The 24,917-nt window shown below is 40.7% G+C and overlaps 1 protein-coding gene across 12 annotated transcripts in view; it reads left to right on the top strand.

Moving 5' to 3' along the window:
- The window catches only part of Oxr1 (oxidation resistance 1), a 359,076-nt gene extending 335,862 nt beyond the window's left edge, over positions 1-23,214 (top strand). For 8 of the 12 annotated variants that reach the window (XM_041637773.1, XM_041637775.1, XM_041637776.1 and 5 more), the window contains 6 exons: positions 11,388-11,468; positions 13,177-13,302; positions 14,205-14,357; positions 16,325-16,420; positions 17,647-17,720; positions 21,359-23,214. In XM_041637773.1, the coding sequence (XP_041493707.1) occupies positions 11,388-11,468; positions 13,177-13,302; positions 14,205-14,357; positions 16,325-16,420; positions 17,647-17,720; positions 21,359-21,494 (666 nt within the window). In that variant the 3' untranslated portion in view covers positions 21,495-23,214. The remainder of the gene's footprint in view (positions 1-11,387; positions 11,469-13,176; positions 13,303-14,204; positions 14,358-16,324; positions 16,421-17,646; positions 17,721-21,358) is intronic. The other 4 variants (XM_041637779.1, XM_041637778.1, XM_041637780.1 and 1 more) reach the window with 1 other exon arrangement.
- Positions 23,215-24,917: the final 1,703 nt, after the last annotated feature.

Here is a 24,917-nt window from a genome sequence, read left to right as displayed (position 1 = left end):
TTTTTTTTTTTTCAGTTTCCCCCACTATTTGCATGTCATTGGTGGGCACATTAGCTAAAAGTTAGTGCAGTAATACTGACGTGTTATGGTGAGCCCAAGTGTATGGGTGTCATTAGAATTCCCTTCTGCACTGTGTATTTTATGGGTGTTTACAAGTGAGGAGTTACAGAACCGCAGTACACTTTGACTGCACTAGAAACTGCTGAGGAGGTAGATACTCATGCTTCATTCCCTCTCGAAACTGCTGGCACCCAGTAACCTTCCTACTGTTGCTGGAAGTTGGTATTTTTCAGTCATGTAGTGGAAATAATATAGTTGGGATTCTTAGCGATATGCATTTAAGACCTCTCCGTAATACTCCATCGTATGGATATGCGAGTTTCTGTACTCGCTGACTGCTTCTGCCGTGTGCTGTGTGCCGTGAGCACTTATCACAAACGCAGCCAACCTCCAGATTCTGTGTACACACGTCTTCAAGTCTCACAGGGAGCCCGAATCGGGGCAAGAGTATGTTCAGTTTTATGAGAAAACACCAGAGAGAGAAGCCCTCCCATTTGGAACTGATCCAGCAGTAAGTGCAAATCCTGTTGTTGGGGTTTGTCCATCCCTACAAACACATACTGGTACCTACTATTTAAGTTGGATACTTCCCTTATTCTTGATAACAGGTCTTTTACAGTGATATATATTGGAGAGAGGATACTGTTTGTGGCTTGCCTTCATAAAAGCTTTAGTTTTTAATCATCTAACTCCTAAAATTTCTGATTCATGATTATTCTTTTGGTATTCCATTTAAAAATAACTTTTCAAACCCTTGGTTACCTTGAGTCTTACACTTTTGCATTTTCCATTTGGGTCGCTAATCTGTTGAATTTTTCAAAGGCAAGAACTTTTTTCTCTCGTCTTCTGTCAGCCTGGTCTCTGTGGTAGTGACCGTCCTCATTTCATTCTCTCCCTTCCTCTGTCGCCAGAATCAGTCACCATATTTGTGTGGGTTTATTTCCGTTTCTCCCATGGAGCGTCTGCTGGCTGCTAGCCGTATTCTCTTGCTTCCTGTGATTTAATGACAAGTCTCTAAAGAGAGGAGCATCCAAGAGAGAAGAATCCATGCTCCAGGTGTTTGCCATTGGTTTTTCAGCTGTTTTGGGTCTTTCCACATGAACCTTCCAGGTCAACTTTTGAATACTTTGTAGCTGCAGAATCACTTGGTTTTAATTAGAATTGGACTTGTGTTGCAACGGTAGCTGAACTGGGGAATGGTGGGTATCTTAGTGACCTTGACTGTATCTTTCTACTCATGAACACAGACCATCTCCATTTGCTTAAACCTTCCTTTTCTTCATCGGGATCTCACACTGTCCCTCATGTTCAATCTTCCATGCTCATCGTTAGGTCTAGGCCTAAGTACTTCATAACTTGGAACTAAAATAAATGATGTTAATGGCAAGGACTTGATTTTTGTAAATTGTCCTGGTATGCTGGAAACACCGCTGCTGTTTATTAACCCCAGAAGTGTTCAGTTGTTATTAGATTTTCTTTATTCACAATCCATAGCATTTTTTAAAAGCAAAGACAGGTTTTTCTCTTTTACCTGCATGTCTCCTATCTCATTGTGTTTTGAGGATATCCTGTAAGCTGTTGAATAGAATAGATGAGGGGGATCTCCTTGCCTTTCTCCAGGTCTTAATACAAAAAAAATCTTGGATCTCCCTATTGTTCATGATGATAACTATAGGATTATTCTTTTTATATGTTCTTTATCTTCTGTGCTTCTAGGTTGCTGATTGTTTTCATCACAAATGAATATTAGATTTTCACTGTTGATAATTGTGATCACAGTTTTTTTCTTTAGCCTCTGGGGTATAGCAATTGCTTTTCAAGTATTGAACCAGCCTTGTATACCTGTAATAAATTTCACTTGATTATTAATGTATGTTTATTTTCATGTATTTGATGGCACTGGCTGATACTTTGTTAAATATGTGTGCATGTATTTTCATGAGAGATAATGTTCTGTAGTTTTCTTTTCTTGTAATGTCTTTATTTGTTTTTTTATTAGGGTAATGCTGGCCTCACAGAATGAGTTAGTAAGTATTTCCTCTGCTTCTATTTTCTACAAGAGACTGTGGAGATTTAGTTCCATATCTTCCTTCTATGTTTGGCATTTACTTATCAGTAAATCCATATGGGCCTGCTGCTTTCTGTTTTGGAAGGTTAACCCTGGATTCTGTCTATGGGATAGGTCCAGTCAGGCGATCTGTTTCTTCTTGTGTGACACTTACTGGTTTATGTCTTTTGGGAATTGATCTCCCACTCTTTTCCACCTTCTCTGATTTTAATTAAACATCTTATGATTTCATAGTTTTCACCTGTTAGCATTTCAGTTATACTCATTTTAGCTTTTTCTAGTGCTTGCCCTACTATTTGTATATTTTTATGGCATAGTCTAAGGTAGGAATCCCTTCTTCTCCCTCCACTTTCTGATATGAAATTATTTGTTCTGACTCATCGTTTAGCTTATCCACTTTCTAAGCTACACTATGCTGTATCTCCTGCCAGTTTTCTCTTTCCCCCAGCCTGAGAGGAGGGCATTGTTGTTTGGTACTAAGGTTCTATTATTGATGTTGTTATGCTTTTTGTAGAATCCCCAGAATTTTGTTCTTTAAAAGTCTTATTAATATATTTATTTTCCTTTCTGAGTAATAAAACGAATCCCTGATACCTCTGTTGCTTATCATCACCTCTTCCCAGTTACTCGTTCTTCTTTGCTCACAAATCATGCGTGTATTATTTTACTGAGACAGTGCTTAAATACAGAAACATTAGCCATCTTAGTTGTTCCTCCACTGCACATATCTCATATCTCCGGGGATTATTTCTTCCCTTCTTATTGACATTTGTTGTATGAATTTCTTCTCTGAAGATTTGTTGATGGTTAGCACTCTTAGTTTGTCTCTCTGAAAATAAAATGTGTATGAAAAGTTGAGAACTCTGTGCTGAATATGTAGTTTTTTCTTGTTATTATTTTAAAATAATGCAATATAACAAGTAGTTATTATCTTGCATTCACATTGTGCCGGGTTTTTGAAGGGCATCCTGGATGGTTTCTAGCATATGGGTGTGTATGTGTGTCAGGGACTTGAGTAGGTGCCTGGGGTTCAGGATTCCACATTGACCCAGTTCCTCATGGATAGTGGAGGCACAACCCTGGTTTGTTTGTTTGTTTGGGGGTTTTCTTTTCCCTTTTTTCCTCGTTTTTTTCATCTTGCAAAATAGTTTTGCTTGGATAAACAACTCTAGATTGGCCATTTGTTTTCTGCCATGTCGTGGTCTTTTGTTTACTAATATTTATTCTGGGCTTAGGTTTGCTGATGTGCCGGTCCTCAGGACTGTCACTCCTCACTCCCAGGGGTCTGCATCTGCTCTTGAACAGTTTGCCTCCACTTGGAGATCTGTGCATTTTCTCACTGGTTAGTTAATAATAAAACAGTAATAATAAACCGTGTCTTCCAAATATCATGGTGTTTTACTAGGTGTGTTGTATATGTACTTCTTGCTTAGGGAATGGAATGTTTTCAGATCTATAGCTCTGTCTTTAATCAGTTCTTGAAAATTCTCAGCAGCTCCCTTTCAGGTGTTTTCTCTTTAGCTGACTTTATTGAAATCAGTTGTCTCTTGCTAGTCTAACCCGTGTGCTTTGCTCTGCGGTGTGTCAGCCTTTCGTTCCTAAGAGTGCGCCCTGGGTAGTTTCAGGTGGGGCCCCAGTTTGCTAAGTTACTAGTGATTATTTGCCTTTTTTACATAATTGTTTGTTACAAAGTTACATTTATTGTATAAAATTCCTATTTATTTTTTCAGATATGCTTATTTTAATCATCTCTTCCTGTTTGTTTGTTTTTAAAAATAAAAAATTAACATATAAGTTCTGTCTGATAAAATCAATATCTAGAGTTGGTGCAGTATTTTTGTATACTTGATTAGGGCTACGTGCTGGTGTGCTAGGTTTTCATTTACTATGATCTTATATTTGGTTTATCTCAATCTGAGAGTCCTGAGGTCCTGAATTGAGCATGTTGTCTTTCTCAGACAGTTTCTTCTTGGCAGACTATGTTATATGAATGGAATCATATGGTCATATTCTTAGGATTCTACCTCTTGAGATTCAGATATGGTATGCCTAGAAATTCAGTGTCAGAAGGCCAGCTCTGGTGTTCTGAATTAGTCCTTGGGAAGAATCACCTTGACCTTCACAGGTACGGATTTATTAAAATGATAATGGCATAAGCAGATCGACTGAAAAGGCTAGCTGAAGTCAGAAACAACGATTGGATGAACTTTATCAGTGGAAAGGATCAGTAATTTAATATCATTGGATATTTGATAAAAGAACCGTGTTAGGGGCTAGCAAGAAGGCTTAGCAGGTCAAGGCACTTGTCACCAACCCTGACAATCCGAGGTCTGTCCCTGGGACCCGTGAAGTGGAAGGAGAGAACTGACCACAGCATTTTTCCTTGGTTTCAGTACATGTGCCGCAGCGTGAAGGCCCACACATGTGTGCGCACATAACATATGCGCACACAATCACACATGTACTAATAAAATAAGACCTTTGAAAAGGTGTGTTTAAAAATTTTAAGCTTCACAAAACCTTATTAACTCTTCAGTGAATCTACACTCATTTTCCAAAGAACAGAACTTTGAATATTTATACTCCTTGAGACCTGTGTTCTTGCTCTGTGAACACAGACGTTAAGAGACAACAGATAATGTGAATGGGTGTTCTTTTCTCCCAATGTGGTATAAATAAGAATTACCCCTTTTATGACACTCGCTTTTTACATTAACATTCCTAAAAGCTATTACAACATACATATTCTATAATTGAAAGGCTTCAGGAATTTTCTACATTGTTGAAAAAATCTGAGTTATCTGTAAATATGATTAAGAAGTCAGTTTTGTTTAATTAATTAATTGATCTTTTTGTGTGTATGTGTGTGCATGTGCACGTGTGTGTGTGTGTGTATGTGAATAAGGGTGGCAGAGGGAACAGGGTCTATCCGTTATGAAACCCTGGCTGTCCTGGAACTCCCCATGTAGACCAGCCTGACCTCAAACTCAGAGATCATCTGCCTCTGGCTCCTGAGTTGTAGGAGACTGGTTCAGGTCACTACTTCTATGGGTCCTACTTACTTTGTAATCCCAGCAGCAGTGAGGAGGGGAGAGGAAGAGGATTGAGAATGACCAGCCTGGGCCATAGGCTGTGACACTGTCTCCTACGGAACTGTTAGAGGAGAACTGGAAAGCCCCCCAGTCCTTGGGTGATGTGGCCTGAGGTGAAGGAGCATCTTCTTGACTTTGGGTGAAGTGGCCTGCAGTTAAGACACCCATCCAAAAACACGGACCAGAAGAAAGGCTAAAGGGTCTTTAAATGGAACCAGCATCTGGGAAAAGGGGAGACGAGTCCTGCAGAGTGGGGAAAGAATAGAGATGTAGTCTGACTGGGGCTCCATCTGTGCAGGCTTTCATTCTCTCCGTGGTGAGGTGAGCCTGGGCATGGGAACTGCTTTACCCCGAGGCCAACTAAGAAAGCAGTAGTTGAACTCTTGGTTTAGCTGTGCAGCGAGTTCCATCCTGTTCTGTCTGGCCCAAAGCTGAAAGTGTGTGCATGCAGTAGGAGATAGCTCACTGAATTTATCCCTGTGAGTTTCTGCTTCACCTTTTGCTCTCTTTGAACCAGGAAGACAAATAATTCTATTTACTCATACCCGTTTATCCCTTAGCTGTCTTTGTGGCCACTTTAAGGCTACAAGCTGGGTTTTTTTTTTTTTTGGTTCATTTTTAATTACGAGTCTATTTGGTTTATTTTAAACTAGTAGTCACAAGTAGTTTGAGAATTGCCAGCTACAGTCTTAGCATTCGAAAGTTTCAAACTGCCTCTTGGAGAAACCATTCCTCCCCAGTCCTCTGCCTCCTAGCTACCCTGAGAGAATTGTATTTACAGATTCTGTTTGTTTCTTATCCTGCATTTGCCATTGTCTTCCTGATGATTGTGTATTCTAAGTTGTGATTACCTATTTGCTATTTTTATAACCTTTATTATAATTCCATGAAGTGCTATTGTGAAAGCAACAGTTTTTGTTAGACAAAGTAGAACAGGGCTTCTTTGTAATGAAGACAGTTTAAAATAATGGATTATAGTGAAAGACAAGTTAAATGGCTTTAGAAATATTGCTATTGCTCATTTTTGTTAGCTATAAAAACTGAAACTTATATTTTCTTTTAAAACGTATTTTAGCTACCAAAGTATATGCGTAGGAAATATTTTTAATTTTACTACATTTTTTTTGTAAACTCAGGAAGTAAGTAAAAAATAACATGTGGAAGAATTAGTTTGGGAGCCATCTCGGACAAAAATACATCAGTATTCCAAAAGAACCACTAAGCCAAGAAGATACTGGGTTTTTAATAATATTTTTATTATTCCAAGATTTTCATAGTATATTTTGATATATCTCCCTCAGCTTTTCCCATATTCACTCTTACTTGCAATCCACCAGATTTTGAGTTTTAATTTTTTATTGTTTTTAATTTGTTTGTGTCTTCTTCCAATCAAGTTCACTTGTATTGTCTACTTAATCTTGGAAGTGGGACTTCTACTGCAATAGATCCAGCCAAAGTTATGTCATTGAAGAAAGCTGACTCTGCCCCTCAGGAGCTGGAAGCATTTGCTAGCTCCGGAAGAGGGAGAGTCAGTGATTGTTACAGTGTTTGCAAAGAAGCTCAAGCCAAGCAAAATTCCAACATATGGGTAGGGTGGTGTGGGGTAACATTCACTGAGTTCGTATGTTAGCTACCCTGTCATGTCTGGAGAACAAGGTTGAGAGGAAGTCATCCACCACCTCTGGCTCTTAACATTTCCTGCCTCCTCTTCCCTGAGGATTCTACGCCATGAAGGGCAGAGTGGTGATAAAGCCAAGCACTCTGGAGCCGTTTTCTCGGCACTTTGAGTGGTTGCGGTCCTCCGCGTTATGTCCCCATCTGTTCCAAGTAGAGGCTGTTCTGGAGTTAGGTTAGAGGCGTTCTGACCTCGGATCTGCAGTGGACTCCTTTTAGCTCTGTCTCTTAGGTAGACTGGCAGGTATATGAATGTGCTCTCATTCAAGAAACTGGGACTGAGAGCAACTTTGGATCTTATTTTCTCTACTCTCTAGTTGGCTAGTGTTGTTTCTCTCTGTCCATCTAAAATGGAGATGTATAAGTTTTATTGGGCATCTACATTGACAGCTATGGAAATAAAAGCTTACGAAACTGCTTTCTGCCCCTGAAGGCCCTTCAAAGGCCAGAGAGACTATAGGATGGTGTTTCATTCTGTGGTGTAGGGAGGACATGATGCTTCCTTCGCATTGGCCTTCTTCTTGTATCCAGACCATTTCTTACTCAAGGCATGCTAGCCAGAATGAGCATGCTTTTAAATGCAAATTCTTGTTTTCCACTCTCTTTTTACTTTTGTGCTTTTAACTGCCAATAGTGTGATGTGGAATAGATGGAAGTGTCATTTCTATCAGGTTTGGTCTTCTGAATCATCTAGTAACATCTGCGAATAGATCACGAATTACCAAAACCATAAAAAAAATCAGTGAAAGTCTTAATTCAGTATCTATGTTGTAAAATTTTATCTTACCTTTAGCTATTTTTTAAAAGAAATACACTTCTATACTGTTTCATTTTTTTTTTTGTTACCTTACAGACTTGACGACAGCTTTGTTTATCTTCTCTCCCCATAGCATACGTATATATTAGTATTTAAAGAAACATGAATCCACGTGAGGCCTCTGTAACCCCAGTACTTGAAAATGGAGGCAGGAAAATAAGGGGTTTATAGTCATCCTCAGCCACGTACTAAGTTTGAGTCTAGCCTGAGCTGTAGGAGAGCTTTTCAAAGAAAGAGAGAAACTAATGAAGGCCTGGAAAGGAAGGAATACAAATTTGTGTGTGTGTGTATTTGTGTCTGTGAGTGTGTGTGTGTGTGTGTGTGTGTGTGTGTGAATGGGACAGCAAGATGGCTCCTCAGTTAAAAAATGTCACTTGCAGCCAAGCATGTTGTCCTAAATTCAGTCCCTGGTACTCACATGGTAGAAGGTGAGAACTGACATCTGCAAGCTGTCCTCTATATTTGCATACATGTGCACGCTCTCTCTCTCTCTCTCTCTCTCTCTCTCTAACATACACACATACTTTAATAACGTATGAATGAGAAGTGATAGGCTTTACCAGATTTGCTTAGACTTTCAGTGACAGTCCTTCATTATATGACTCCTACTTTCTGCAGTGTTTATAAAACAGGTTTTAAAAAACCCATCCCTTTTGTGAGCATAATTCAGTTTTACTACTACTTAGAAAGTGTGCTTAACAAATACCTAAAGGAGTAACATTTTTAAATAACAGTAAGAATAGTGTTAACTAGTGGGGTAGAAGGAACCCAGAGTAGATTTGTCTCATGATTTGAGATTTCTTGTTGAGGAGACTCATGATTAAATGTAGCAACGCATTTGGTCACAAAATAGCACAGGAATTTAGAGTGTGGGAAAGTATAGCAAGGCCATGATTTTTAATTTTTAGCATCTAAATTTTCTTTTATCCTCATAAAAAATTGTATTGTTTCTGGCATTCTGGCACACGGATTTCCAGCACTTGACAGGCAGAAGTAGGCAAATCTCTGTGAGTTTGAGGTCAGCTTGAGCTATATAGTGCCTGCCAGGCCAGCCAGGACCACATAATGACACCCTGTCTCAAAAAAGAAAAAAAAATATTATTTTAATTGGTAGATCTTTATTGTTGTCAGTCTGAAAATGAATTTTTAATTGCATAACTGTCATCCAAAATATATAAAATAGTTATCTTAAACCTAAAATAAAAGCCACAAATATGTAAGGGACCATTTGACCTCTCTAATCCTTAAGGAACTGGCAGAAAGTGGTAAGATTTGAACGCAGCAATGGAGTTCTCACAGACAGTGTTGGTCATTACTCAGTCCTCTAGAAGCCAGTCCTCGTTTGCTTTCTTAAACCTCCTGTTTGTTTGTAGTCTCATTAACCTCAGTTGTAGCTAAGTGTCTAAGGCTGGGCGCTGCCAGCATCTTTATCTGTAAGTGGAGTCGTCAACCAGAGCCCGTGAATTGTTGCTTAGCAGAAGCCAAGATGCTAACAACTGTGCACTAGGATGTGCCTAGTTTCTTTCACTTTTTCTAATCTCAAGTCTTGCCCAGCTTTCAGCGACCACTGCACAGCTTTAGTGGTAGCCAACTCATTTTAGTTAACTAAAGCAAGCGCCTTTCAGAGCCAGCTTTTGAAGTCTTGTCCCTCTATGGGTGAGTTAGCTTAACTGCATTTTGTAGCCCCAGCCTCTGATGTGACCTGTGAGGTGACTCACAGGAAGTGTTAGCGCTCAGAGGAATCAACCTGTGTGTGCTGTCTCTACACTCGCTGTGCTGTGGGAAGTTTCTGTAGTTACATTGTGGTCTGCAAAATCTGTAATTGTCGTGTCGACCTAAGGAAACTTGTGAGGTTTTTGTGTGTGTTTACCCTAATAGCTTTTACCTGTAATACATGGTTTTCAAATTCAGCTCCAAGTAGGAGGAGTGGCAGAGACAGATTTAGAAGATTAAGACTATCACATAGGAATTCAGAATGTGGGAAAGTAAAGGTTTTGTCATGAATAGCAGCTATGGAACAAACCACAGACAAGTGAAAGAGAAGCAGGAAAGCCTGGGAATGGGAGCAGTCCTTTCAGAAGACAGAAGGGAGGGGATGTAGTAGGATGGGGCAAACATCCCAGGGTCTTAGGCTAGCTGAAGCTGTAAGCTCCAGGTTCAGAGAGGTACCCTGTCTCACAAAACAAGATGGAGAGAGAGAAGGACAGATTAGACTCTGGCTTCTACATGTTCACACACACATGAGCACACCTGCATTCACCACATACACAGGGTGGAGAGGGAGGAGCATGTGAATTGAACGGGGTACTGTGTGAGTAGTTCTGCCACTCCAGGAATTTTTACATGACACCCAATATATGGGTATATAAAATAGGTTTAAAAATCAATTTAACAACAACAGAGCATAAAGAAATTTATTTTAAAATAATCTTTTGGCAACGTATCAAAAACAAAAGCAATCTGCATGTTAATGAGATAGATGTGCTTGTTTTTGCATAAGAAATTAAATCTTGCTGAATATTTATTAATATAGGACATAGAATATCAGCACTTTTCGGTTAATGATTTTATAATTGTCAATTCTGAAAACACCACATAAATATTAATACAAAATGACAAAAGTATGTTTAGGGACATTTCAAAAGTTATTGGAACTTCTGCCCTAATCCTTAGCAAAACTTTACTGAGGGTGTGAATGTGTGCAAGTATGTGCAAAGTTTGTCAGCTGTTCATACAGCAGTTTTTAAGATAAAGATGTCTAATAGTACAATCCAGGGATACACTAATTTAATATGCCTATGCTGAGAGAAGATGGTCGAGGCCTATTACAACTATGCTTTCCATAATGAAGCCATTGTGTGCACAGCTGAAACACTGCAGATCCTCACACAGACAGTCGGAGCAGAGGCCTTTGCTGTGGTAGCACGGTAGGAAGTACAGATGCTGTGTGCTCGGACCTGGCAGAAGAGAAATGTCACAGTGTAGCAGGCAATACCTTCAGTGCACTTGGGGCTGGAAATTGTTTGTATTCTGTTTTGTTTTTCGTATTGTGCATCCGTTTTACTGTGGCCAAGTTAATGTATCAGATCTAAGAGCTTTTAAATTAAACATGCTTTTGAGAGCACTCTTCTTTTTTTGGATTTCTCTCTTTTTCATAGATGAATTTTACTTTTTTTTGTTTTTTGCCTTTTCTTTCCTTTCTTCTGTGATACAGGTGGGTGTGCTTGTCTCATGAACCTAGAGAAGTTCTAGGACCATGGCTGTTAGTGTGCTGCTTTTGAAATTGGCTCATTTGACAGGACGGCCGCTAACCACTCCCTTTGGCAACTGGAAGATGGTTTTGATTAAATGCCACCTGTGTTAGGAAAGCAGGGTATCGCTTCAACCCTTTAACACGCACGTTTAAATTAAGCTCAGTCTGTGTTAAATAGTCAAGAGCGCAAACTTATTTTCTACCAGGTGGACGTACCGGTGAAACTCACTTGTGTGTATTTTAACTGGTTTCTTTATGAATTTCTTCTACTTCCAGTGTGGATTAGGAAGAGATACCTTGTTTACCATCCTCTCCTCTATTAAAGCCTCTCCCTTTCCCTGTCTTTCCCTCCTGTCTTCTGTTTATGCGCGCACTCCCTTCTCAGCTGTCAGTGAGTCACTGTCTTCCTGTCTCCACACTCAGGTAGTGTCAGTGGCCGAGTACCACCGCAGGATCGATGCGCTAAACACTGAGGAGCTGCGCACACTCTGCAGACGTCTCCAGGTGCCCCTTCTGCGGTCTAAATTTCCTCAGAGTGACCACGCCCTGCTCTTAGTGTCCTTCCTCAAGACAAATCTCACATTAGATGAGTTTGTCTTGAATGAAGCACTAAAATAAGCCACCAGGAAAAAAATTCCTTTTCGTCTTAAAGGATGGTTTTATCTTGGAGAGCTACTTTATTTATTTATTTATTTATTATGTCTCTTTGCTGTCTTCTTTTCACTAGAAAAGCTTTCACAGCAATCTTCAGCCACTTGAGAACTATTCTCATCACTATGTAGTTCTTTGAGCTATGAGTTTTCATTTAATTTTGACATTGGGAGAACCCTTGGTTTGTGAATGAACCTTTATTGACTAGAATCTGAAAGATGCCAGACAGTAGGAAAATTATAAAAATCTTAATGGAAAATCAGGCTTAGGTATTCCATCTTCAAGGCTATTTCAGCTGTAGAAACTGAATAAAATCTTAATGAGACGAATTGGTTTTGTTCTTGAGGCATTCCTGGGTTGGTATTGGAAATACTTTGGGGTAGAATAGGAAAGCCTATTCTGAGCTAGATACATTAGCTAAATTTTCTGAAATAATCTTTGCATTGTTGAAAAACAAAGTAATGAAATTGAAAACTCATTTTTCGGTTTCCGTTTCCTTTTTATGAAAGTATGCTCTGCTCTTGTTGCTTTCCTGGATTGACTGAATAGTTCTCTTTAATTTTCCCAATGCTGCCTTGGATTTCTGTTTTGTTCCGTTTTAACTTTTCACATCATTGAAATGAAGGTAAAATGTGGTGATGTGAAAGTCTTCATATCATATCTGGCTTCTCATCAGAAACAATACAGTTGTAGAACATGTATTGGCTGAAAATCCATCCCGGCCGGACTCGGCAAGAGATCTGCTGGGGGGGCCAGGATTCCGCTCCCGAATGCTGTCAGTCTCTGCCCTCGGCTGCATTTTAGCCATCTGCTCCAGTAGGGTTCCGTGGGTTTAAATGTTTCATCAACAATAGCTGTGGTCTTTATTTGTTAGGAATACTGTGTTTGTATCCTCAAATTAATACAAAATGTAAGACCTAGCAATAGATTATAAAGTAAGTTTTTAATTACCATTTTTGTCATTTTATGAATACCAGTGAGCTTATTCTATCAAATAAATGTAACCAATTAGTCTAACCTTTATTCATGAGCAAATTCATTTTAATATTGTTTGATTCCACGAGATGGAAAGTAATTGTTTTAATAAGTCAATAATAAAAGGCAGTTTTACAGAATGGTAGCATCAATGAAGCAAAAAATACAGCCCAATGAAAAGAGTTATCATTTCTAGTCTACCATTTTTACATTTTTAATGCAAAAAATCCTGTTAATAAATTTGACAACTTTTGTATTTTGTGTTGACAAAAGATACGAGCACATACTTTAAAGAGCGCTTTGTTAAGAAGCTCCCTGGCTCCCTTTCGTCCCTTAAAGCTCAGCTGTGCATGTAAAGCTCCCTGTCCCCCAGAAACAGGAGCCATAGCACTTCTCGACAGCCTCTCCTCGTGTGGCGGATGAAGCATACTTGTTCTAAACTCTCGTACTTTGGGCACACTGTTTGTCCTTTGCCCTTTGAAATCTTTAGCCACCTGTGATTAATAAGGTTTCCTTTAATCAAAAGGCTGGGATTCGCAGAGTATCACAATGTGTATTAACACACGGCTGCTGTTTGCTGTTTTAGATTACTACAAAGGAAGACATAAACTCAAAGCAGTCTACTCCAGCGAAAGCAGACCTGGAGTCTGAATCTTTCCGACCAAACCTAAGTGACCCCAGTGAACTCTTACTGCCTGATCAGATTGAAAAGGTATGCCATGTCACCTGCTGCGTCTGAGTGTGTGCGGTGAGAGGGAGCGGCCTCCAGTCACTCTCCAGCTGCAGGGCCACTGCTGCTGTTCTGCTTCATGAAGAGTAAGTGGGCAAAGGACAGCAACCCTGCAGCGGACACAGAGTGTGGGTGAGACGTGGGAGTAGCTGATGCCTGCAACCCCTGCAGCTGCAGCAGACACAGAGTGTGGGTGAGACGTGGGAGTAGCTGATGCTTGCAATCCTGCAGTGGATGCTAAAGTAAAGTTAGGCGAGAAACTGGAGTGGCCAGTGTTTGCTTCTTGTTCTGCTTTTTAGGGCAGGGTCTTAGTGTGGAGGCTGAGCTAGACTTCAAACTCCTGGCTCCCGGCCTTAGCCCTAGTGCTAGGATGCTAATGCTCACCACATCTGGTGATCTTAGATTTGACCTGCGCCTAGTTACATGGTCTATGTGTTTTCTTATGCGTTTGTTATCAAAGTTCTAGAAATTAGAAGTTATTATTGGGCATATTTTTGTAGGTAAAGAAAATTTTCATGTAGAGACATTAATTTGTTCAGTGCCCTGCAACTATAAAAGATTTTCAAGCTTTGATAATCTGACGCCATATTCCATTTGAATAATCAAGCTAAAAGTTGATCCAGTATTTCCGTTAATTCAGTACAGCACCAGTGATAAGTAAGCCATCCTTCTTATCTCTGTTGACATTTTGGTTTGGCATGACTCATTTTCTAGTAGACAATGATATTTCTTGATAAGAAGTATGTGATTTTTATTGAAACATTACAAAATCAGTAAGAAGACAGTATCTGATGTTTTTTTCTTAGTCTGCATTTTATATGTGTGATTAAGTTCCATCTGTTGCTACTTGTAGTCAAGTAAACACTAACCTTTGTTTCTCTAAGCTTACGAAGCATCTTCCACCAAGAACCATTGGCTATCCATGGACACTCGTGTATGGTACTGGGAAGCATGGCACAAGTTTGAAAACCCTTTATAGAACAATGGCAGGCTTAGACACTCCGGTGCTGATGGTGATTAAAGACAGTGATGGACAGGTATGGACAGCTAATTGTGTAGATCCTTTGTCCTTCAGCAATAATTTTAGTGTACTTACTGGATAAAGTGTATTTTAGTGCATAATTTCTAAGTATTGTTTTATTGTACAAGGCAATACTGAATATTCTAGAAGCTAAATGTAAACCTAATAAGTAAGAGTTTCTGTGTTGAGAGAAAACAATAATATGGTAGAGACCATTTGATCATATCAATATCCTTAAATGTGAATACAGAATGCTAGGTATGCCAGGAGCATAGAAAAGGGGTTGGTGTCTGGAGGTAAGAGTGAGGCCTACAGAAAGAAGAAAGGTTGGCAGACTCTTCAGAATGAGTAGACAATTCAAAAGTACCTTTTTAATGTGTTGTTTCTGTCCAGCCACTGCTATCTGCATGGCACGTACTCCTTTCTCTTTCCAAAAAGTCCCCTTCTGCTTTCACATCTTGTGGGAGACGTGGGTTGTATGTCACATTGTACTTAATTAGGGCTGTTTGCATCAGCATAAGCTGGGGGTTATGGGCCACCTATCAGTGGCTACACCAATGAAAAAAATGACTCCTTCCCCATCAGTAGTTAATAGGTGGTTTTAGGAGTTAAAGGTCATTGCACAATAATAGAAGCAAAATCACAGCTAGAAAAGAAAAGCATTTGACAGTAATGAGAGAATGGAAAAGAAGTATCAGTTAAAGATAATGAGTATGCTGCTAGTACCTTACCTGTGTTTGGTATGTATCAGATATTTAACTAATTGTCCAGCGATTGCTTATTCTTCAGAAGCCTGCAGATTAATAGTCATCCCTATTTTATACTTGAGTTAACTTTCCTCAGCTGATAAACCCAAGAAGACATATGAGAATCAATGAAAATGAGCCAGCTATTACTCATAGCATATGGATGTGTTGAAAACATAATACTGGTTTAAAATCACACATTAAACCAGGCAGTGGTGGCACACTCCTTTAATCCCAGCACTTGGGAGGTAGAGGCAGTGACCTGTGGACCTCAGTGAGTTTGAGGCCAGCCTGGTCTACAAAGTGAGTTCCAGGATAGCCAGGATTGTTACACAGAGAATCCCTGTCTTGAGAAACACACACATTCACACACACACACACACACACACACACACACACATGCATACATACACAAAGAGAGAGAGAGAGAGAGAGAGAGAGAGAGAGAAAGAGAGAGAAAGAGAGTGAGTAAAGGGTTCCTTCCTTCTGATTCCATTCATAGAAAACTCAGGGTAAACAGAATGAAGCTATGATGCTGTCAGATAGCAGCTTCCCCCAAAAGTGGGGAAGAGGCACACAGAGAGCCTTACATGTCCTGGTGAAGCTCCCTAGTTCAGTCTGAGTCTGTTATATGGGACTTTATGATCATTTCAATTGAACTACACTTTATATTCTATGCACATTCCTTTTAATAAAATAACCTCTTGTATGTGAGCTTTTAACATGAATGTTATAAGTGCTACATTGTCCTTATATGAAAAAATTTGGGCTCAGAGCACTGAAATATTCAAGTTTCATCTTCGTTTGATTTTTGTCATGGTATGAAATGAAGACTTTCAATGTCAAGCCTTTCAGACCAAAGTGTACCCTTAAGGTGTGTTCTATGTAATGATGCAGGAAGGGGAAACAGAGGGTATTGTGTACCTTTTTAACTTCTACTTTTTTAACACTGTGATCCAGTAGAGGCGTGTATTTACTCTACACAGACTGTGCATTTTGTCCTCAGTGCAACCACTTACCCTTTCTGGACTTCTAAGCCAGGACTTGTTGGGAAGCCGCTGTGCCTTGTCCTCGATAGGAATGTGACATGCACAGGAACTTGTCATTTCCCCTTAACGAGAAGTTGTGGAAACTACTAGTGACTTAGGTCGTACATTGCGTTGTAAGGGATGTGATGGGCTTATGCAGATGAAATAAGTCAGAGGTTCACACACTGAGTGTACCCCTTTATTCTTAGGTCTTTGGTGCACTAGCTTCCGAGCCATTTAAAGTAAGCGATGGCTTCTATGGCACTGGAGAAACCTTTGTTTTTACCTTCTGTCCAGAATTTGAGGTAAGAAAAGTTATTTCAACATTACAAATATATAAAAAGGAGATATTATGAAAACTCATGCAGGCTAATTGGTAGATCATATCAGCTGATAAATTCTTAATTGTTACAGATTTCATCTGCATTTGTGCTTATGCTCAAATTTTGGTTACATATAGCATCTGATAGATGTGATAATTTATTCATCACATGCAGCCGAAATGTCAAAGCATTCATGAGACTTGTGACAACAGTCTTCAGTAACTTGCCAAAATGACGAATGCTCGGAAGGCTTAACATGCTCACTCGCATCCATTCTCTTCTCAAGAATCTTATCTCAAGCTCGTTGCTTTCGACAGTGCCATGTCTTGCTGGGTGACACTGCCGTCTTCCAGTTTTATGATGGTAACATTCACTGGCCTTACAAACAGTACCCATTCCCCTGAAGCTTACAATATTCTGCTTGCAGATTTGCATATACATGACAAAGGAAAGCCTCCATGTTTCCTAAAAGCTACCAAAGCCTCCTCTTTGCCTTTGCATTCGTCATTTTGGCAAGTTACTGAAGACTGTTGGGGTTTGGGAAACAGTTCAATGGTTAAGGTCCTCGGCAATCTTGCAGATCTGAGTTTGCACCCCCAGCATTCTTAAAAGCTGGGCTTGCTATACGTGCTTATAACCTCAACAGCAGAGGATTAAAACAGTTTGGCCTCTCCTGACATCATGGTGGCCAACCAGTCTTGTGAATTGGTAAGTTTCTGATTTACTGAAAGACCCTGCCTCAGAGCCATAAGGCTGAGACGTAGAGGAAGAGACCTGATACATTGCTCTACCCTCAACATGCATGTACCCCTGCTGTCTAGTTTTCTTTTCAGATTTCTCAAGTGTTTTAATTTGGAAAACCATAAATATCATTAATCTAAAAACAATGAACAGGAAATTTGTGCCCCCAGAAAGATCTTCGCCCTATAGAGATTTTCAAACTTGTGTTCACTGTTAGAAAAAAAGCTAGTGTCAGAAGAGAGGTGTGGATGAAGGGCCCTGGTGTGAATAGCAGTAGAGAGTTAGGTGCAGTCAGCCGCCCATGGACCTTCAAATGAATCAGAAACACTGAAACCCGGAGGACTAGAGCCTTTCCTGCTGACCCTTGATGCTGTTGTGTCTGTTGTGTAAACTCCCTTGAGTCTCGGAGAGCTGACTGGAGACTGTTTTCCACTATATATTCAACATCTTTGTTTTTGTCTATATAGGTCTTTAAGTGGACAGGAGATAATATGTTTTTTATCAAAGGAGACATGGATTCCTTAGCATTTGGTGGTGGAGGGTAAGTCTCATGAACATTTCACTAGGAGATCCTTAAAGAATATGTTTATATTATTTACAAAAGAAGTTATCTTTGGAAATTTTGACATTAGAATCTACACTTGAATATTATTGCAAATTATGTTTTTAAGGTACTTAGTATAATACTTTATATAGTTGGTAAAGCATTTTTTTATTTTCGAATGTTGGCTAGCTGATTTCCATTAGGACCTATCTTTTGCTTTACTGTGCATAGATTGGATCTTTGAAATTTGAAATGTAACTACTCTAAATCCCTAATGTCTCAAATATTCAAGTACACATGGCAGTCTGTTGTCTCTCATTGTATGGGGAAAGCTGCAGTTTTCTTGCATGCTCAGATCATAATTTGGATCTGTATTTCACACAGTTGTAAAAGTTTTATTTTCCTGTAATAAGGTTTAGCGGCACCATCTTCAGAGTTTTTGTTTTTCTTCATTAGAATCTGCCCATTTACTTTTGCTCTTTCAGCCTAAAACTGATACAAAAACCCTCTTTTCTTCATATTCTGATATCCTAAGTTTGTTTAGTCTTATGGTGTTTAAAGGTAGCCTCCTCTGTTACCTTTGTACTGTGTTCTTAGTAGTGCTCACACCGTTTTCGCACACCTGCCTTCCCTGTGTTCTCAGTAGTGCTCACACCGTCCTCGCACACCTGCCTTCCCTGTGTTCTCAGTAGTGCTCACACCGTCCTCGCACACCTGCCTTGCCTGTGTTCTCAGTAGTGCTCACACCGTCCTCGCACACCTGCCTTGCCTGTGTTCTCAGTAGTGCTCACACCGTCCTCGCACACCTGCCTTCCCTGTGTTCTCAGTAGTGCTCACACCGTCCTCGCACACCTGCCTTCCCTGTGTTCTCAGTAGTGCTCACACCGTCCTCGCACACCTGCCTTCCCTGTGTTCTCAGTAGTGCTCACACCGTCCTCGCACACCTGCCTTCCGCGTGTTCTCAGTAGTGCTCACACCGTCCTCACACACCTGCCTTCCCTGTGTTCTCAGTAGTGCTCACACCGTCCTCACACACCTGCCTTCCCTGTGTTCTCAGTAGTGCTCACACCGTCCTCACACACCTGCCTTCCCTGTGTTCTCAGTAGTGCTCACACCGTCCTCGCACACCTGCCTTCCGCGTGTTCTCAGTAGTGCTCACACCGTCCTCGCACACCTGTCTTCCGCGTGTTCTCAGTAGTGCTCACACCGTCCTCGCACACCTGCCTTCCCTGTGTTCTCAGTAGTGCTCACACCGTCCTCGCACACCTGCCTTCCCTGTGTTCTCAGTAGTGCTCACACCGTCCTCACACACCTGCCTTCCGCGTGTTCTCAGTAGTGCTCACACCGTCCTCACACACCTGCCTTCCCTGTGTTCTCAGTAGTGCTCACACCGTCCTCACACTCCTTCCTTCCGTGTGTTCAGTAGTGCTCACACCGTCCTCACAAACTTGCCTTCCGTGTGTTCTCAGTAGTGGTCACACCGTCCTCGCACACCTGCCTTCCCTGTGTTCTCAGTAGTGCTCACACCGTCCTCACAAACCTGCCTTCCGTGTATTCAATAGTGCTCACACCGTCCTCACACACCTGCCTTCTGCGTGTTCTAAGTAGTGCTCACACCGTCCTCACACTCCTGCCTTCCGTGTGTTCAGTATTGCTCACACCGTCCTCACAAACTTGCCTTCCGTGTGTTCTCAGTAGTGCTCACACCGTCCTCGCACACCTGCCTTCCCTGTGTTCAGTAGTGCTCACACCGTCCTCGCACACCTGCCTTCCCTGTGTTCTCAGTAGTGCTCACACCGTCCTCGCACACCTGCCTTCCGTGTGTTCAGTAGTGCTCACACCGTCCTCGCACACCTGCCTTCCGCGTGTTCTCAGTAGTGCTCACACCATCCTCGCACACCTGCCTTCCGTGTGTTCTCAGTAGTGTTCACACCGTCCTCGCACACCTGCCTTCCGTGTGTTCAATAGTGCTCACACCGTCCTCGCACACCTGCCTTCCCTGTGTTCTCAGTAGTGCTCACACCGTCCTCGCACACCTGCCTTCCGTGTGTTCAGTAGTGCTCACACCGTCCTCGCACACCTGCCTTCCGCGTGTTCTCAGTAGTGCTCACACCATCCTCGCACACCTGCCTTCCCTGTTTTCTCAGTAGTGCTCACACCGTCCTCGCACACCTGCCTTCCCTGTGTTCTCAGTAGTGCTCACACCGTCCTCGCACACCTGCCTTCCGCGTGTTCTCAGTAGTGCTCACACCGTCCTCGCACACCTGCCTTCCATGTGTTCAGGAGTACTCACACCGTCCTCGCACACCTGCCTTCCCTGTGTTCTCAGTAGTGCTCACACCGTCCTCGCACACCTGCCTTCCGTGTGTTTTCAGTAGTGGTCACACTGTCCACGCACACCTGTCTTCCGTGTGTTCAGTAGTGTTCACACCGTCCTCGCACACCTGCCTTCCCTGTGTTCTCAGTATTGCTCACATCGTCCTCGCACACCTGCCTTCCCTGTGTTCAGTAGTGCTCACACCGTCCTCGCACACCTGCCTTCCGTGTGTTCAGTAGTGCTCACACCGTCCTTGCACACCTGCCTTCCGTGTGTTCAGTAGTGCTCACACCGTCCTCGCACACCTGCCTTCCGCGTGTTCTCAGTAGTGCTCACACCATCCTCGCACACCTGCCTTCCGTGTGTTCAGTAGTGCTCACACCGTCCTCGCACACCTGCCTTCCCTTTGTTCTCAGTAGTGCTCACACCGTCCTCACACACCTGCCTTCTCTGTGTTCTCAGTAGTGCTCACACCGTCCTCGCACACCTGCCTTCCGTGTGTTCTCAGTAGTGCTCTCACCGTCCTCACACACCTGCCTTCCGCGTGTTCAGTAGTGCTCACACCGTCCTCGCACACCTGTCTTCCGTGTGTTCAGTAGTGCTCACACCATCCTCGCACACCTGCCTTCCGTGTGTTCTCAGTAGTGCTCACACCGTCCTCGCACACCTGCCTTCCGCGTGTTCCCAGTGCTTGAAAAAGGATATCAGCCTCGTGTCTCTTGTCCATTTTGTCTTCTTCTGTTGCTTGCATTTGAAAAATCTACCAGCATTGTTTTCCGACAGTTATCATGTTAGAGAAGTAGCCAACAGAAACTCCTGTTGCTTCTAAAATACTTCTAAGTGTCTAGAATAAATGAGGTGTTTTTGCTATACCTTTAACATTAACTCTCATTTTATAAATTTTAACACCTGCAAGAAGAACCAGATTCAAACTGTCCATGTAGGAGAAATGACTCGGGATGTAGTTCATTGGTACAGTGCTCACCTAAAATTCAGAACCTAACACTGCCCCAAGAAAATATAAAATTAAAATAAAATACAATAATAAAATAGAAAAGAAATATTTATTATACCATTGCCCAAAGCTAATTGTATATGAAGTAAATTTTAGTGTGCTTAATTTATTCCCTAATGTGTATGATGAGTGGTTTTACAATGGAGCGAAGAACAGAATTCTTGCTTGTGTGTCATAGGGAAAAGGAATAGTGGAGGTCTAGAGAAGGTCCCGGTCCCGGAGCTGGTGGACTTTTAAAAGCACACTGATCACTTTATAATCTAGGCTGTAAGTATTAATAGTTGTTGTTCTGATGTGTTTCAGCGGAGAATTTGCCCTTTGGCTTGATGGAGATCTCTACCATGGAAGAAGCCATTCCTGTAAAACATTTGGGAATCATACGCTTTCTAAGAAGGAAGATTTCTTTATCCAAGACATTGAAATCTGGGCTTTTGAATAAATGCAGTGCTCTCGGTCTTAGCAGGACATCAGCCCAAACCTGAACTGACAAAGCATTGTTTGGAATGTTCAAGAAGCAATACAATTAACATGTCACTGTGCTTTCCAGTCAGTCATTTGCCATTTACTGCAGCTATAATTTTGGAGTTTATTTTTCGAATCATGTTTCTGTCCCAGAGCTCTTCTGTTCGCACCATGGCCTGGGTTCCCGTAGTCTGACAGCTGGGTGGAGTTTGGTCAGCATATTGCAGCATTTTGATCATGGAGGCCACCACATTTTTGGTTCCTGTTCTCTCAGTCTCCCAATTGAATGGTGCTCTGTTGTTCAGCTTTTTTTTTTTTTTAATCTGTAGTGTTTCTTTTTATAGAGCAGTGCACTTGGGGCAGTGAGGAAATGGGGTCAAGGTACTTTGTATCTGGTGAGTTGACAAAAGTGACGTTGGGACCTGCTTATCACATGCCAAAATAATATCTGCTTCCTAGACCTCTTCTAGTTCTAATTCACTGCAGCATTCTCTTTACTCATATGTAACCATTCTCAATTTTGTTTGAAGACAATGAAATTTGAAGAGAAGTCTGATTGGCATGGACTACAGCACACATGATATGCAGGTTTGGGCTCATGTTTTCATCACTGAGTTATCAGATAAAGAGTTACAAATTGACAGAGGAGAAATTGATGATTCTATTGGATTTAATATATTAAGCAATTAATACTATTTACATACTTGTAGCTTAATAGGGCATTATCATAAGTACAAAAACTAAAACCTGCATATTTCTTCAACATTGTGTCAGATACACTGTTTCACGGTTCTCTTGTTTTAACCTTGTTGCATACCAGCTCCCCAAATACATTTTTGTTTTGTTTTCTTTTTTTATCCTCAAAGGAAAAAAAATGTTTTGAAATAAAACCTTGTTTTTTAAAAGTGGTATATGTTATTAGTTCCCATTAGCACCTGCTCTTGTACAAGGGCGGTGACTGTAGTAGACAATACTGTAATTCAGTAGACGTGGTGAATGTGTAAGCTTACGTCAAGTGGCCTCAAAAAAACAGAAAAGATAGAATAAACTAGCAGCTGTATCTTCTCTTGTAGGAAACCAACAACAAGCCATCATGGCAACATCTGTCAGTTCAATTCCAGAGCTTCATGTTATGCAAAGAATAAATCCTGCTGTTAAACATGTGGCAGTGACCGTGTGCTGAACTCAGCTGTCCCACACCAACGTTGTATATCTTGTAAATTGATGTTTAAAGATAGTTTTGTTATTATAGAAAGTGTTGACTGCCAGGTTGCTTATAGCACTTTAAATTATTCTGAAAATGAAATTATCTGGCCAAGTATATTGGCTTAAGTAGTTTTAGTTATATAACTTAAAAAATATACCTAGTTATTTTGGGAAAAGTCTAGATAATTATCTAAAGAAAGCATAATGCTAATCAAAATCTCTGGTTTCTGAAGATGAATAGAAACACAGGACATCATTTCCTCATCTGTGTATAGCTCTCGTTACATAATAGGTAACAGTATCTAGGGTAAATGTTTATAATGTCGGGAACTGGAAATAAATGTATCCTTTCCCCTTTGGTCATCCACAGCAGTATTAATGTCTTTGTGGAGGTGACTCATCGTAACTCTTTAAAACATCCTGTAATGGATTTCAGCTACAACAAGGTCATAGAGATGTATACCAAATAAAATTAAATGCATAAATGCAAATGAGTTTGGATTTATTCAATAATCAAGTTATTTCCATATCTAAGAACTGGTCATAAGCATGTCACAGTCTCCTGACAAGTGCCCTGCTAGCACGCTGTGTTGATGTGGCAACAGGAAGTGACAGAGGTTCGAATTTAGAGGTAGCACTGCATTTAGAATGGAGAGTCACTTATTAGCAGTAGTACAAGGGATTTGAAGTGTTGGGGGAGGGTAGAGAGTGCATAGCATAAATCTCAGTATCATGAAGAGCCCTGTGCACAGCACCAAACAGTTTCTTATTTTTTAATCTCACCGAGCTTTTGAGAACATTAGCATGGAGAAATAACATGGAGAGGTGTGTGCTTTGGGGAAAATCTCGGTGAAAAAATAAGTTAATAGAGGTAAAAGCTAAAGATGGTGGGAAAAAGAAGCAAGTGTGTTGTAAACTCTAGAGGGGAAGACAGTGAGGCCTCAATAAGAACAAAAATGGCGGTAGAGCAAGAAGCATAGATTTGAAAGAAGTGTAAGAGCCGGGCTGCACAAGAGCTGGCTGCCAGCTTGGGGTCGGCGATCAAAGATAGCTATGGCTATCTACCGACGGACGGACGGACGGACGGATGGACAGATGGATGGATGGATAGATATTGCCCCAAAATATAGGTAAATTTCTTGACTATCCTTAACGTTTGACTTAAGAACTCTCTTGTATTAATATCATCAAGTTGCCAGTGTATAAAGAGGAAAAATTCATATGTAGGTGTTGACATCCACAGAACCTAGCCCCTAGTAAAGTATGAGAAATTATCAATTTTAAAGAAACATTCGATGTTCCAAAATTTTAAGTTTTTAAACAACATGATTTTGCTGTGGATGAAAAGCCCTTGGAGATTGTAGACCTGATTTAAAATAGGGTTCCTGAAATAGGTTTTTTTTGGTTTGGTTTTTGTTTGTTTTGTTCATCAAAGTAATATTAACCAACACAAGAAAAGGCTATGAGCTTCCCTCTCTAGTTATTAAAAAAAAAGAACCAAAAAACAAATTGGACCTAGAGCAGGTGACACAAAATAAATATATGAGCAAAAAAAAATCAATATAATTTTAAATGGATACAAAACAATTTGAAAATAATCAGTTTTGCTTATTAGAAAAATTAACATGAACAAAAGATTGCTATTAAACGAATAAAAGTGGCGTTAACAGAGATCAAGAGGTAAGAGGATACTGTGAATATCGTTGTATTGGTAACTCGGCAGTATATGGGAAATAGAGGAACACTTCAGAAAGCATCATTTGGGAGCCTGGTAAGAAAAGTTTTTTTGAAAACTAATGTGCAAGAGCTTCCTTTCCAGACCCAGGTAGGTAATTTTAGGTGTTTAAGTATTAATGCCAGGCTTAGGTAAAGCCCTCCAGCATGAAAAAAAGGTTCCTTTCTGAGACCAAAGTGTTCAAACCTTACAAGCTTTGGTGGTGGAGGTTTAAAAGCTTCTAAAAGTCGAAACTAAAAGCTGGTATATTCTTGTACATTCTGGTAAGGGATCAGCTCCTCTCTCCATTAGTGTCTTCTCATTTCTGCGTAAAGTTGATTTTATTATTTCTTAATGCCCTTATTTCCAAAATACCTTGATGAACATTTACACACATATAACCTAGTTTGCATATGTGATGTGGGATTCCTCTCCATACGCTATGAAAATGTTTTATTGCCATTGGTTAATAAAGAAGCT

Source organism: Microtus oregoni, unplaced genomic scaffold (genome assembly GCF_018167655.1).
Source record: "Microtus oregoni isolate MIOR12 unplaced genomic scaffold, Mior012 000053F_ref0000044, whole genome shotgun sequence".
Taxonomy (NCBI): domain Eukaryota; kingdom Metazoa; phylum Chordata; class Mammalia; order Rodentia; family Cricetidae; genus Microtus; species Microtus oregoni.
This window is presented reverse-complemented; position numbering and strand designations above follow the sequence as displayed.